The sequence below is a fragment of the Dipodomys ordii genome, unplaced genomic scaffold (assembly GCF_000151885.1).
Source record: "Dipodomys ordii isolate 6190 unplaced genomic scaffold, Dord_2.0 Scaffold139, whole genome shotgun sequence".
Lineage (NCBI taxonomy): Eukaryota > Metazoa > Chordata > Mammalia > Rodentia > Heteromyidae > Dipodomys > Dipodomys ordii.
The window spans coordinates 3,617,122-3,633,313 of NW_012267355.1; the positions used below are offsets into that span (position 1 = coordinate 3,617,122).

At 42.1% G+C, this 16,192-nt stretch overlaps 1 protein-coding gene across 3 annotated transcripts in view; it reads right to left on the reverse strand.

The window, feature by feature from the left end:
* Positions 1-16,192, reverse strand: part of Cdc14a (cell division cycle 14A) — a 162,974-nt gene that overhangs the window by 27,897 nt on the left and 118,885 nt on the right. For 2 of the 3 annotated variants that reach the window (XM_013031435.1, XM_013031434.1), the window contains 5 exons: positions 10,920-11,079; positions 5,984-6,096; positions 3,680-3,727; positions 1,323-1,448; positions 306-642 (listed from right to left, as the gene is read on the reverse strand). In XM_013031435.1, the coding sequence (XP_012886889.1) occupies positions 306-642; positions 1,323-1,448; positions 3,680-3,727; positions 5,984-6,096; positions 10,920-11,079 (784 nt within the window). Of the gene's footprint in view, positions 1-188; positions 643-1,322; positions 1,449-3,679; positions 3,728-5,983; positions 6,097-10,919; positions 11,080-16,192 lie in introns of those variants that run through there. The other variant, XM_013031433.1, reaches the window with a different exon arrangement.

Consider the following 16,192-nt stretch of genomic DNA (forward strand, 5'->3'; position numbering starts at 1 on the left):
CACTGGTGGCTCACGCCTGTAATCCCAGCTACTCCGGAACCTGAGATCTAACAAAACTAGCTGGGGCAGGAAAACCCTCATGAGACTCTTGTCTCCAATTAACCACTGGTGGAGCGCAGGCCCGGGCAGGCGCGGGGGGCGGACGCGCAGGGCAGGCGCGCGCGGGGCAGGCGCGGGGCAGACGCGGGTCAGAAGGCTTCCTTGGCGCTATTGAACTGCTGCGGGGGGAGCCGCAGCTGGGCGGGCAGCGTGTAAAAGGTGCACTCGGGGCTCGGAGGCCCCCCGGCTGGCGTCTGCGCACTTACGGGGATGGAACGGCTCAGGAACCTTCCCGTGGAGGACGCGAAGCCGGCGGCATAGGACGGCCGGAGAAGGGTGGGGGGATCCTCGGGTTTGGCACACGGGGGCCCCAGGTGGCTGTTGAGGTTGGCGGGGGTGCCGCCGCCGCTGCCTCGGTTGTACTGGTTGTTGTTGAGCTCGGCGTAGTTCCTGCAGGGCGTCTGGGGGGCGCCATTGGAGACGCTGGAGAACGGGCTGCTGGGGAAGCTGGTCTTGGGGGGCGATGTCTTTCGGTTTTCGGGCTCATCCATGGCCGCGTTCAGGTTCCCTAGAGAACTGGCCAGCCGGGAGTTTATGGAAAAGCTGCGAGACACGGGAGAAGAGGAAGGGAAAAGCAAAAGCAAAAGCAGCAGGCTGAGACCCGAGGATCACAGTTCAAAGCCAGCCTGCGCAGAAGTCATGAGATTCTTATCCCCAATGAAACACCACCACCCCATTCCCCCCAAAAAGGGGCTAGGAATAAAGGCTGGAGCTTAAGGGGCAGGGCCCTAGCCTTGAGCAAAAAAAAAAAAAAAAAAAAAAAACACACACACAAAAACCCAGGGCCCATGTCCAGGCTCTGGGTTCAAGCCTCAGGATCGGCATACAAACAAACAAAGCATAGTTTAGATTTCTTCCAGGCAGGAAATAAATGTAAAAAAATAAATAAGTATAAAGCAGACATAAGTATACGATTTAACATCTAGTCAAGCACACAACGACACACAATGTCCTATCACGGCCACTGTCCTTGTTGCTCACCTGTTAAATAATCCAGGTGACACCTTTTCTGGTGAGTCAGACACATGAAATGAACTACAACAACATTGTCCCCGTGTCCCTGTCCCCAGCAAGAAAGTGAGCTAGGAACCAAAGTCCTGGAGGATTGGGACGCAGCCGGGGGGGGGGGGGGGGCTTTCTCCCCTTCTTTCTCTACTGCAACCAAATTCAAAGACTGCTCCTTACCTGAAACCAGCACCTGGGGCAAGGGAGGAGAAAGTTACCTTCTTGTACTAGAATTTGAAGTCACAGAACCTCGGGTTATCCTCCTGGCCGACGCAGAAGGGGATGAAGCCACTTTGGGGGCCTTCACAGTAGACACGGATGGTTGTGGGGAAGTGCTTAATAATCTTTAGGGAGAAAAATGAACCCAGTGTCACATAAAAGCAGTGGTATGCGGAATCTTCAGCAGCAAACTAGGATAAGATGAATAAGTCTCAGGGGTGTGAGCACATGGTGAGAATGGCATCTGACACTGCTGGATGCACATGGTGGGGGGGGGGTCCCTCATGTCAGCACAAAGGACTAGGTTCCTCATCCAAAGCCAGCATGCTGGCAAGTGGGAGAGCTGAGACTCAAACCACGCTATGTGTGGAATTTCCTCTCCTTAACACTGATAGTGGTGCTTCCGGTGGTTTTGAGATCCTACTCTAAACCGTCCTTTCTTTTCCTTCCTGCCATCATTACATCTGTCCTACCTATCAGGGCCATCTGGGAAAACCTTATTTCTACATTCCAATGATGAATGGCTTCCAGTGAAATCTAAAAGAGCGAATCATGTGAGGTCAACGTTTCACCTTTCCTTGATGCCCAGAAAACCTGAATTTCTTGGTGTGGCTCACAAACAAAACAGCCACAAGAAAAAAAAGACCCAATATCTGGCATTTGACTCTCTACCCAGGCCCTGCTCTCAACCTTCACCTATTAGATATCTGACTCCAAATACACAAAAGACCTGGTGCTTCCTGACTGGCCTTTGGTATGGTAGTTCCTGTCAGGGCATCATCCGCTCCCTGCCTTCCCCCACCCCACCTCTGCTCTCCCCCCACCCGTCACCTGACATACCCCTACAGCCTGCCTGCGAATTACCAACCAGTTCTTAACCTACACAGGAAGCTTACTCCAAATTCCCAAGCAGGGCAAGTACCATCATTCATCATAATATCCGTGCTGTAGCTCGTACATCATAGTTCAAGCTGGAGATTGACCAGACAAACTGACTTCTCTACAAAAATTATCTCCAAAACCCTGTGCTCTGCAAGTAAGCCAGGAACTGAAAGCTTCAATGATCCCAGAATCTTAGGGAAGTGTGTATATGTATATAGGAAGTGTGTGTCTGTCTGTCTGTCTGTCACGCGTGCACACCCACTTGGGACTTGAGCTCGATCACTTGAACCACAGCTCCACTTCTAGCCTATTTGGTACTTTGAGGATAAGAATGTTATGTACTTTCCTGCCTGAGATGGCTTCAAACAGAGATCTTCAGATCTCAACCTCCTGAGTACCTAGGATTACAGGTGGGAACCACCAGCAACCTGGCTCATCTGATATTTTTTTGTCTATTTCCTTCACTTGACTTGTCTCTAAACATCCACCAGTTGGACAAAAGGGGGAATAAATGGCTCAAACCTGGATAGCCAGGCTCAATCATGATTCTAATACCAAATATACTTAGTCCTAGGCAAATCATATGATGTTAGCTGGACTTTGGCCTTCCCATCTACTAGAGAAAAGCACTTTGACTTGTAGACTCTTTCCTTGTTTATCAACCTTCCCTAACAGCCTATTAATGGCATGTTTTGCCTCAAAACAGAGCTGGAGAGCTAGTACAAGAATGTGGTTCAAGCTCCCTGACAAGCCATTTTTCTTCCTCTCAGAATGCCCTCCACAGGACAATTCTAAGCTTAAAGATGAATAGGAAGTAGTTTTGGCCAAATACTTCTACTGAAGTTGGCACACACTATGTTGGATCCTGGTTCCACTGTAGAAATACTTGAGATGTTTTCCCAGAAAAAAAAAAAATACAAAAGTTTCCTCTTGCCATGAAAAGACAAGGAAGGAAACAGAACTATACATAAAAGGAAGTAAGAACTGGGCACTGGTGGCTCACGCCTGTAATCCCAGCTACTCCGGAACCTGAGATCTAACAAAACTAGCTGGGGCAGGAAAACCCTCATGAGACTCTTGTCTCCAATTAACCACTTGAAAACTGGAAGTGGTGCTGTGGCTCAAAGTGGTAAAGTGCCAACCTTGAGCAAAAGAGCTCAGGGACAGCGCCCAGGTCCAAAGCTCAGGCCCCATGACTGCCCGCCCCCCCAAAAAAAAGTTAAACTTAAAAAATAATAATACTAAAGCATTTTGTAACCATCTGGAACACAAGTTGGGCTTGGGGTTGTAGCTCAAGGGTGGAGAGATTGTCTAGCATGCAGACAGCCATGGATTCCATCTCTAGCACAAAATAAAACATCAAAAAGTTATCTTCACAGTCTACGTTCCTCAGGTTGAGGCTTAGGAAATAAGCTAAAAGGTAGCATGTGTGTATGGGGTACTAGAAAGTCAACAGTGGCCTTGGTAACCATACCTAAATGGCTGGAACACTGCACGTGGGTGCCCTTTTGTGTCATCGGACCTGTGGACCAAAGACAAGTGCTCAAGCATTAGCAGATTCACACATTTCAACAGCAGCAAAAGGCACAGCACATGCAGTCAGATCAGCAAAAGGATTAGCTTGCCAAAAGGCAAAACCTCCCAAGCACAAATTTGTATTTATCCACTTTATAAAATAAACCCTAGAGCCAGACACTGGTAGCTCACACCTGTAATCCTAGCTACTCAGGAGGCTGAGATCAAAGGATGGAGATTCAAAGCCAAGCCAGCAGCAAGATCTGTGAGACTTCTATCTCCAATAAGCTCAGCAAAAGAGCTGGAAGTGGTAGATCACTAACCTTGAGCAAAATAGCTCAGGAGCAGCACCCAGGCCTTGAGTTCAAACCCCAGAATTGGCAGAAAAAAAAAAACATTAAAAAAAAAACTACTGCCAGCAGGATATCTATTTAAATATTTGACTTTATCATGAATATTATTGACATCATCTTAATTTTAAGTCAGAATGTGGTACTGCATTCACTTAGGATAAAACAAAATGTTCCATGATGATAGTATCAGGACAGTATTAAGAAGACTAAATCGTAAACGGTCAGAAAACTTCTGACAGTTAAAATGGACTGAAAATAATTCTATCTGGAGAAGCCTTCTAAAATTTGCGGGGCAGAGCTTCATTTCTTTAGCTTATTTACTTGCCAACTTGTACTTTGTTCTAAAACCTCCCTCCCTCCTCTCCTGAAGAATTTTTAAAAATTAACTGGGGATAGCTCAGGGGAAAATATCTGCCTAGCATGCTCAAAGATCCTGGGGTGGATCTCCAGTTCAATATAGAAAAAAAAAATAGGCCTTAAACTCAGACATAAATTAACTTGGAATTGATTTAAATTATATGTACATATACTATATGTTACTCTATAGATAGATAGATAGATAGATAGAAAGAAAGAAAAAGAAAGAAAGAAAGAAAAGAATAGAAAATATATAGTGCTGGGTATCAAACTCCATTCATCAGGGAAATGCATACCTTGCTAACACCAAGCAGTAACCCCAAAGTGAATGACCATACCTTTTGTGTTCCCTAGCTAGCCCTTATATTCACTTAGCCTCTGGCATGGCTCTTTGCCCACAGCAGGTACTTGGCAAATGGAACTTTTCTCCTCGACCCCCCCTAGTGGAAGTTGAGGTTTTCTACTAAACACAAGGCCTGACCTCCAATTTTCTCATTGTACTAGTGAAAATCATAACCTCAGAAGGAACTCTTTATCTGTGTGGGTATGGAAGTACTGAGGCTTGAACTCAAGACCTGGTTCTTTCACTCAAGGCTGTCATTCTACACTTGAGCCACATCTGCACTCTGGCTTTTTCTCTGGCTCACTGGAGATAAAAAGTCTCAAGTATTTTCCTATCCAGACTGACTTTGAACTGAGATGCTCAGATCTCAGCCTTCTGAGGAGCTAGGATTACAGGTGTGAGCCACTGGTCCCTCACTATGAACTTTGACTTCGTAGGTGTCAACTAGCATTCAAAATTTCATCTTTAATTAAGAGTTATAACACACAAAAGCTGAGTTCTCTAGGAGTCTGTCTGATGTTTACTATTGCAGGAAAATATTTTTCCTGCCATCGACATCTATTTCTCATTTATTAAGTCAAAAGAGAATAGATATCTCCCATTATTCATTTGTGGTCTACAACTTTGCAGGAAAGAATCTTGATGGTATTTGTGGATTTTTGCACTCATATTGATTCTGTGACCTTGGTGGGTTTCTTTTGTTTTGGTTCTGCTTTTGCTTTGAATTCATTCTGAACTATCAGCAGGTTTTAAAACCCGAGTTCCAAGGCTATTTCCCCATTGATTCTGATGGGTAATTTTGGACTTCAAAGTGGAGTTGATTTATAACTTAGCAGGCATACATAAATATTCTTTATTCTATTCTCAGAAATAGGAGGTAAAGCCAGGGAAACTGTGGGAAGAACCAGGGCTTTGAACACTACTTCTCCACAACACAGGCCACTAAACTAGAAACCCACTCCTGGGAATTTGAAACAGAGAAGCAGAGATAACTGTTTCACAGAGTCAGACAGAATTCCACAGACTCCGATTATAGCACTTGCTTTCAGTAAGCTTCTAAAACTTCCCAACAGTGATTAAAACACATAATAAACATCACAGAAAAGGTGAGATGGAACACAGAAGATTAACTTGGCGTTTGTAGAATTATATTTTGAAAAGATTAAACATTTCTTCCACAAATGAATATAAGAGTTGAAGGGAGATCTACCTAAATACACTGGACGGGGAGGGGCGTGGCTGTCTCTGACTTTTTAAGGCACGTAGTTTGTCTCCCTGGGTTATGTTACTTTTCATTTCCATCTCTTCATCCTCTTCTAAGTCCTGAAAAACAAATGCACAGCCCCATTATTGTGAACAGTTGGGCTCCTTACTCTGTTTTCTTAACAGATAACAGATCTTCAGTGCTTATAGATACATCATTGATAAGTAATCTTCTCACAAATTATCTTAATTGCCTTAGGAACTTGACATCCAAACAGACAATAAAGAATGCACAACTAGCCAGGCACTAGCGGCTCACGCTTGTTATCCCAGCTACTCAGGAGGCTAAAATCTGAGGAAGGAGAAACTCCATGAGATTCTTATCTCCAGTTAAGCACAAGGAAAAAGCTGAAAGTGAGGCTGTGGTTCAAGTGGTAGAGTGCTAGCCTTGAGCAAAAAAAAAAAGCTCAGGACAATGTCTGGACCCTGAGTTCAAGCACCAGGATTACAATAATTTTTTAAAAATAAAAAAGAATGCACAACTCTTTGTCATTTAAATACACTGATCAAATTCCAAATCGAAGAAGTGTGGTTATAAATGTGCTAGAATATGAAAGGTGCTGATTGTTCCAGTAGACAACCTAGTGTGGTCCTGTCCTGCTTTGGAACAGGAACTAACAGACTGACTCAACAGATACAGTATCAGTGTGTTCCAGAAAGGTCCAGGAGCCATTCTTCCAGTTCCACACATTGTTTACAAAATTACAAGATAAATTCAGGTGCCAACAGCTTATGCTTGCAATCTGAGCTGCTCAGGAGGCTGAGAGGATAGCAGTTCAAAGGCAGCCCAGGCAGGAAAGTCTGTGAAACTCTTATCTCCAATAAACCACCAGAAAACCGAAAGTGGTGCTGTAGCTCAAGTGGTAGAGCGCTAGCCTTGAGCTAAAGAGCTGAGGGACAATGCCCAGGCCCAGAGTTCAAGCCCCACAATCGACCAAAAAAAAGAAAATGTCACTAGAAGCCAAACACATTAACATTTGGGCACAGCCTTCTAGAATTTTCCCTATGCTATACAACCTTCCCTATACAGACTTCAACATACTTCTCCCTTACAAAACTAGGTTGTATGATATATAGTGCTTTATGAGTTACTTTCTTTCCCCCATTTAACATACATAGCAAAAGTGTTTCCAGCTATATTTGAAAACATTGTCCATATTATCACTTCATAGTCCCATAAAACACCACTGTCTCACCAGGCCACGCTGTGTTATTTAACAAACGCTCTGGGACGGGCCGTTTTGTCTCTTGTCCTGGCTACACACGGCTGTACAGCATGCTTCTTAGAACACTGCCCTATTATTGCCTTGAAACTCATTCACAGAGGTAGAATTGATACAATCACTTCAAAGTCATCTTCTGCACATTAGCAAATTTCCCTACAAAATATCTACCTCATTTTAAACTCCCTACTAGCAAAGTTGAAGAGCTTTTAAGTCCTTCAATCCTTGCTAGTACTGCATCCATTCCTTTGACATTTGATAGACATGCATAAATAGCACCTCATCATTTCAATTCGTGTTTCTTCCATTACGAGGGAAGTGGAAGGTACTTTATGTTCAGCAGCCATAAAGGTTCTAGCACCTGGACTTTTCACATTGATTTGAAACAGCTCTGTGCCCCTCCCTGCTTTGCATAGATTGCGAACATTTATTTCTAGTTGCTCCCTATGAGGAAAGTGAATTGGGAATGCAGAGGGGCCAGCTGCACATCTGCCACCCCAGTGACACAGGGACATTCAGAGAGAAGGATCACCATCTAGGCTATTTCCAGCATGAAGTGAGACTATCTCAAAAATAACCAATGCAAGCTGGGTGCCAATGGCTCACACCTACAACCCTAGCTACTCAAGGGACTGAGATCTGAAGCGGTGCTATGGTTAAAGTGGTAGAGTGCCAGCCTGGAGCGATAAAGCTAAGGGACAAGCACTCAGGCCCTGAGTTCAAGCTACAATATCAGCACACAAAAGGAGGGAAGAAGGAGTGGAAAGAAAAGAAAAAAGGAAAGAAGGAGAGAGGGAGGGAGGGAGGGAGGGAAGGAAGGAAAGAATGGAGGAAGGAGGGAGGGAGGGAAAGAAGGAAAATAATCAAAATGCAAAGAGAGGCTGGCAGAATGGCTCAAGTAGTACTAGAGTTCTTGCTTAGCAAGTATGAGGCTTTCAGTTCAAACTCCAGTGCTGCTAAGAAAAAAGCAGGGAAGGGAAGGTGGGGAGAAGGGACAGGGGAAGGGAAAGACAGAGGAATGGAGGAGAGGGATATGGGAGGGGAAGAGAGGGGCAGGGAAGGAACAGAGGGGAGGGACAGAAGGAAGGAAGGAGAGAGACAGGGGAGGAATAGGGGAGAGAAGGGGAGGAATAGAAGAAGAATAGGGAAGGGGAGGGGAAGCAAAGCAGAGAATGACCCAGACAGGAGTAGGATCAGACCCACATGGGTTGGGGTGGGGGGATGTTGAGTGTTTTCTCCAGTACCTAGGCCAGCACTGAGGACCTAGCTCAACAAAGGAAAAGACTTTAAGTATTTCTCATGCTTCAAGAAAACTCACTAGAGTCCAGCATGACCTGCCTTGCTCTAGTCAATCTTCTTTCAGATTCTCTAAATCAGATTGTTACAGAAACTCCTCATAACCAATCACAAGGAAACTCTTGTAGGGGAAAAAAAATCAAATTAATTTCAAGTCTCCACTTCCAATCTTTTATTGTTTTTTTTTTTTTTTCAAAGCAACCTTTAGAGGAATGTAACTGTTGCCCTTCATGTACAATCTACATTAACCCACAACTCCTCTGGGCTTCTGCCCTGAATCCTACAGCAATTCTTGACTTCTTGCTTCCACTTGGAATTTACAAGAACCATTAAGATACCACTAAAGCTATGAGGACCACTTCGGAGTCACCGATTTCCCCAGTTCCGTGCCTGGCACCAGACGAACAGGGCAGGGCAGAAAAAGAGTTTGGATGTTTCTTGGACCCATCACCCAACAACTATAAAGTGGTTCAAAGGCCATAGCTAGGTCACTATGTAAAATACTAGCCACATCATCATTCCCTGGCATCTCTGAGTTCTTGCATTCTTGTACTCAAGTTATAGAAACAGTGGACAGGTATAACTGGCTAAAGTTAATGTAATTATTTGGTGATGTTTGCGCCAAAATTCATTTTTTGTATTCCTCCAGAATTTACCATTCACAAGGTAATGTATTAGAGCATGACACGGAGCATTCCTCAATGGATATTTTTATAAATAAAAGAGGCTGCCTTGTCCCTTAGCTCTGTGAGGACAAAAAGGAAAAGTATCATCTATGAGCCAGAAATCAGCTTCTCTACCAGACACTGTGCCAGGGTCTTGAACCCTACAACCTCCATAACTATGAGAAATAAACTCCTGTTGTTCGTAAGCCATACAGATGATGGTGATTTGTTATAGCAACTTGAATAAGCCGAGGTTGGACAGAGTAAGGCTGAGTGGGAAAGCAAACAGCCATCAAAATAAATATTTGTACTTAAAATTAGCATAGCTTACATATCAATAATAGTGCAGTCCTTACTCTTCCAGAGATAAAGAGTTAATTCTTCTTTAGTTTAATAAGTAGGGGTCTAAACAAGGATGAGAATGAAATATTCTAGCTAGCAGATAGTCATTAATACAGATTATAATAGAGAAAGCATGATGATCTTGCAAGTTATGTTCCTAAGATAAAGGGTAGCTTTCTCTTTTTTTTCCCCCTTTGATGTTGGTACTGAAGTCTGCATTCAGGACCTGGGCACTGTCCCTGAACTTTCTCACATGAGGCTAGCACACTACCATTTGAGCCACACTCTACTTCTGGATTTTTGGTGGTTAATAAGAGATAAGAATCTCATAGACTTTCCTGCCTGGGCTGGCTTTGAATCTTGATCCTCTGATCTCAGCCTCCTCAGTAGGTAGGATTACAGGTGTGAGCCACTGGCCCTTAGCCTAGAGGAATACATTCAGTTTGTCTTTTCTGAGGTCAAAATTCAAAGCCCTATTTACTTGAATTCACCCTGAAAAGAAAATGATGATCAGAGCCAGAAAAGAGAAAGAAAAATAAAAGGTATTCTCATTTAACAGTATTGATTATATTAAAATGTTAGTTCTAGGGCTGGAGACATGGCTCAGGTGGTAGAGCACCAACCAATGAGCAAGAAACATCAGATAACCATGTCTGAGTCCTAAACATAAATAAATTAAATTAAATTAAAAAATGTTAGTTCAGACCATCTCTTAGCTTTTAGCAGACCAGACTGCACCACAGAGGCAAGAAAAAAAATCAAGCTATACTCTGAATGTGAAGAATATTTACATTTCCTCAGGACAGATGAATCACAGGGTTTTCAAACCAGGTCCCATCTGCCCCCTGGTCTCCAACCTTTGTCCTTGAAGAAAACCCACTCACCCCATGTCCAATCACTTTGGGCTTGCTTTTCTTCTAAAAGAAAAGAGGGATGCTAGCTGTTCACCTGTGAGTGCTGTCATGCATTCGCCCCATGCTAGTTTGAGTCTAAATGCTAAAAGGACCAAGGGACGTAGCTCAGCTGGTGGAGTGATTGCTTGGCAGGTGCAAAGCCTGGAATTTAAATCTGGATATCTACTTCTATTTTCAAATAGAGAATTTGCTTATTCTATTTTTTCCCTATAAATACTCTCCTCATCAGAATAGCTTCCTTAATGATTCTACTCCTTTAATGATAGCTTCTTTTATTTTTTATAGGGCCATTGGCTTCTGTGCTCTGATTTGCATGTAGATGCATCCACACCTAAAATGATGGCTCTCAATAAGGGCCTCAGAGGAAGAGCCTACTTGCTTTATTTATTCATTTGGGGGCAAATAAGTAGTAAGGTGCTAGAATTTTCTTGGGGAAAACTTACCTCTCCAAACTTGTCTATGTTTTGTACTTTGGGTAAGTTTCCAGAAATTGACATTTCATCCAAGCTAGAAAGAATTTTATTAAGACTTCCTTCACTGGATTGTCTGTTTTTCAATTTCGATCGAAAAATGTCTCCTTGGACCCACAGCGATGCTTGTTTCCTGAGAAAAGAGAGAGAGAGAGAGAGGGACAGAGAGAGAGGGAGAATAAAAAACATGATACCTTTAAAAATAACAAGAAACATTTATAAATCAGATTAAAAAGATTTCAAAGTTTTAGACAATAAAATCTCTTTTCACCAATCTTACATTAAACACAAACATCTTCCCACATTAGTCATTGTATAACCTTATATGGGAAGTAACTATTAAGGTCCTCAGAATAGAGTTCATTTGAAGTCTGTAAGCTATTTTTCAGGTAGCAATTGGATATGCTTGCTCATAAAAAAATGGCTTGACTAAACTTGACTTGAAAACATGGGTGAAAGAACTTGAGTTCCACAGAGACAAAATGTCGGCGGTGTGAAGGTCAGAGCCCTTCAGTGTAAAGGCTGAACACATACTTGTGTGAGCAACATGAAAGACCCTCAACATGGAACTTTAGAAAGCAGAAACTTAGAAACTTTAGTCCTAGTGGTGCAGTGGCTCATACCTATAATCCAAGCTACTCAAGAGGCTGAGATCTAAGAATCCTGGTTTGAAGCCAGTCCAGGCAGATAAATCTTCAAGACTCTTATCTCCAAGTAACAGCAAAAACTCAGGGAAAGCTCAGGGACAATGCCCAGGTCCTAGAGTTCAAGCCTCAGGACTGGCACACAAAAGTTAAATGAATGAATTTATTAATTAAGTAATTTTAAAAAACACAGCACTGTGGCTTCAATGAGATAACAGACTCATCAAGGATATTATACCAAATAAAAAAATAAATTTTCTTTCTTAAAGCATCAGGCAGACAGAATGCTCCACATAACACAGAATTTATAACCTGAGGAGAAAGCAATGAAAATACCTTCCCCGCCCCCACCCCCTTCCTGCCCCCAACTGGTTTATTGGGGTTTCAGAAAGCAATCCTTCTGCCCTTGCAACAAGTTTATTCTCAGATCAGAACATTAGACGGCAGCAACATTTTACATGCACATTTAAGTGTAGCCATCCGTATTTGGGTATCATCTTACAAAAATGCTCATTGTATGTGATACAAAAACGCTTATGAAGCATCATTTGCAAGAGTGAAATACTAAAGGCTTCTTGTGGGAAAACCACATCCGTTGTGAAATATTACACAGCTGCTTAAAAACCTACCTCATACCTACACATACTGGGAAAAAGTGGCTATGAAATGCAGTATAATGAGTGAAAAATACAAGGAACAGAGTATGCAAGGTATGATTCTGTGTGTGTTAAAAAGGAAAAAGAAGGTGGGCTGGCTGGAGATATTGTGCAAGTAGAATAGTGCCTGCCTAACAAACAGGATGCTGAATTCAAACCCAGGACACCAAAAAGGAGACAGATGATAGATAAGAGATAGAAAGGAGTGTTGAGAGATGATTGATAAAGATAAATGATAGGGCTAGGAATGTGGCTTAGTGGTAGAGTTCTCCCCTAGCATGCACAAAGCCCTGGGTTCAATTCCTCAGTTCCATATACACAGAAAAAGCTGGAAGTGTACCATGGTTCAAGTGGTAGAGTGCTAGCCTTGAGCCAAAGAAGCTCAGGGACAGTGCCCAGGCCCTGAGTTCAAGCTCCAAAACTGGCAAAAAAAAGAAACAGAAAAACAAATATAAAAGATAAATGTTTAATGAAGATAGGAAAGAAAGAAAGATAGGATAGGATGGGGGTGGATGGTTACAATATTAACAAAAAGTTTACAGATATTTATAAGAATACACACACCTAGATATTAACTAGTTACTTCTGAGAATGGTGATAAGGGAAAGTTTCATTTCCTACTATTCTGTAAGTGTGTTTATTTTTTTAAAACAACATGTTTGTTCATTTTCTAGGGTGTATTTAAGTTCTGTTAAACTATGTGTTTATTCACTTTTGTAAAAACAAATAAATCAAAGTGATCAAAAAAATAAAATAAAAAATGAAAGCAAGTAAAGATCAAAGTAGAACCAAGCTAGGAAATTTTAAAGTTACAAGAGAGGGTAAACAACACATCTCCACACATTCTGGACAGTATGTTTAAAGTAGAATAATGCAAAAAGGTTTAACAGCATGGGATGGGACTAGAAAATAGTTGGGAGACTTGGGGGGGGAGGTACTGGGGTTTGAATTTAGGGCTTCACATTTGCCAGGCAGGCACTCTACCACTTGAGCTTCTATATCTTTTGGTTCTAGTTATTTTTTTTCTTTTAGCACATCAGTTACATTTTATAATTCCATTATAAACACTTGCTTCAAGTTCTTTTATGAAAAAGGCAAGATAATTCATAAGTAAAATACACAAATATGTATTCATTATAGATGAAAAGCCTTTTGCTAGTGATGGTGTTTAATTATAACACTATTTACACTCCAGTAACTTTTCTTGATGGAAAAAAAAAAATCAAGAAATCATGGAGAGTCTAGTTTTTTGAAATAGGATTTCACTTTTTCCCCAGGCTAGCCTAGACCAAGACCCGCCTGTTCACACTTCCCACCATAGCTGAGAAGACAGGCTACATATACATCCAGCTTTCTGCTCAGGTCGGGGTCTCACAGACTTGTTTTTCCTCCTGATCTCAGCCTTCTGCTGACATCACTGGGATGACAGGTGCAGGAAGTTTCCAGGTTACAGTAAGAAAAGTAAAGCATCAAAATCCAGTGTCATGAGCTCTGTGACCAAGATTCACATAGGACCTAAGGAGAAGGGGTCTCAACTCGGAAAATCAGAAATCCCCTAAGAACCGGGAGAGATATTGCAGTCAATACTAGATCACCTATTTGTAGAAGGTCCCATAAGATCATAATGGAATTGAAAGATCCTAGTGACATTGTAACCACTAGCAACAGCACAGCACAACGTGTCACTCACATTTGTGGTAAACAAAGCTGTTGTGCCATCAGTCAGGTAAAAGTATAGCAAAGAAAATTATGTACAGTACATTAGACTTGATATTCACCTTTATATATATATAAAACTATATATATATATGTTTTATATACACTTAGTTATCTACGATATATAATTATATATGAGGTAGAAAAATGTAGAATATATTGTATATAGTATAATACAATTAATGATATATCGTATTATATATAAATGTGTCATACGTAATGTTATAAAAAATACATGATATACATATACGCATACATTTATCATTTTTGTTTGTTTTTTGCCAGTCCTGGGGCTTGGACTCAGGGCCTGGATATTGTCCCTGAACTTTTTTTGCTCAAAGCTAGCAAGCACTCTACCTTGAGCCACAGTGCCACTTCTGGCTTTTTCTGTGTATGTGGTACTGAGTAATCAAGCCCAGGACTTCATGCATGCTAGGCTAGCACTCTACCACTAAGCCACATTCCCAGTCCTCTAGCATTGTTTTAGAGTGCCTTCCATCTACTTTTTTTTTTTTAATGTCTAAGCTGGGCACCAGTGGCTCATGCCTGTAATCCTGGCTACTCAGGACCCTGAGATTTAGAAAGTCATAGTTTGAAGCCCATCCCAGCAGGAAAGTCTACAAATACTCCATCTAGCAAAAAGCTTGGCTCATGGCATGGATGAAGTGGAAGCATACCAGATGAGCAAGCAAGCCAAGTAAATGCAAAGCTGTGAGTTCCAATCCTGGAATCCACCAGAAGAAGAAGAAAAAATACTGTAAAACACTATGCCACGTTAACTGGCAGCAGCCTCATCCATCTACGTTTCCTATGTCTCTTAACCTCAACAAGAGACGATGTTAGTTGATCATCTATGTTATCTCAGTTTCTAGATAACTCTATATCACTTTCCCAGGGTGATGGAACTGCCTGGAACACATGTCTCCCCATAGATGCCTGTCCTTAAGCAAAACACGAATGTTTCTAGAAAGATAAGCAGGACATACCCGGCAAAGAAGATCCCCTCAAGCAAAGCAAACAGTGCACACAGGCTGGGAAAAGAGTGATTTCAAAGAACACAGCATGTTCAGGGAACAAGACTGTTTCCTTTGGCTTAAAGCAGAGGCCTTCAGAAAAGTGGGTGTGCGCCAACTTATGTTTACGACAGGCCCTGCCCGCCAGGAGATGGGATTTAAATGTGCTGCCTGGAATCAAGAGAAGAGGCTGTGAGATCTTCAGACATAAAAATCTCCGAGTAGGGACAGAGGCAGAGAAGACGGGACCAAGAGGCTAAGTGATTAAAGGGAAAAAAATCCAATTCCAAAATAAGTAATACATTGGGAAATCGGCTACTGTTGCCAACATTAAGAGGAAATTTGCCAAGTGAAGGCTTTCCTTTGCTTGGTTTTAACAGATTCAATCTATCCCATCTCTGGGAAGACTTGATTTGAACCTGAATATTAACAACGAAGAAGGTGTCAGAGCCGATGTGAGTGTTGCTAAGGAATGCAGAAAGCAAGCCAGCCCTCCTTCAGACAAAAGCACCCTTCACATAAATACCTTTTTATTGATACTGAAAGCCATAATAGCTTTTATTGTGGTGTCTGTTACTCCTTAAAAACCCCATCTCAAACAAAAGCGGTAAAACATGTATTTTTTTAAGTATTTAGCATTTAAAACTCTCATCTTAGGAAGCTTAACACATTCACTGAAAATAAATCCTCTGATAATGTGATGTGTTTTCTAAGATGTGTTTTCTGCTATCAGAACAAGGGCTTTGAAATAACAGGAAGCAGTTCCTCTCGATTTGAACAGGGTTTTGCTGAGACGAGGCCAGGGTTGGGGATAGGGCTCCTGATCATATTCTAGAATCAGGATTGGTTAGGTTGGAGCTAGCCAAGTACCAGGTGTGCGAAATGAACTAAATCTCCCTGTCTCTGCATGGAACAAACTGGTAGTTGGTTTTCACAGAGAGAATTCGAATTTCCTTGTAAATGTGTGTTCATAGTACTGCAATGGAACGCAAGTCAGTTATAAATACTTCTGGGTTTGAATTCCAACACCATAGAACTGTGTGTGTGTGTGTGTGTGTGTGTGTGTGTGTGTGTGTGTAATGCACATACGCACCAGTCCTAAGACTTGAACTCAGGGTCTGTGTGCTTTCACTTGGCTTTTTCACTCAAAGCTGGTGCTCTACCACTTGAGCCACAGCTCCACTTCCAGCTTATTTTTCTTTTTTTGGGGGGGGGGT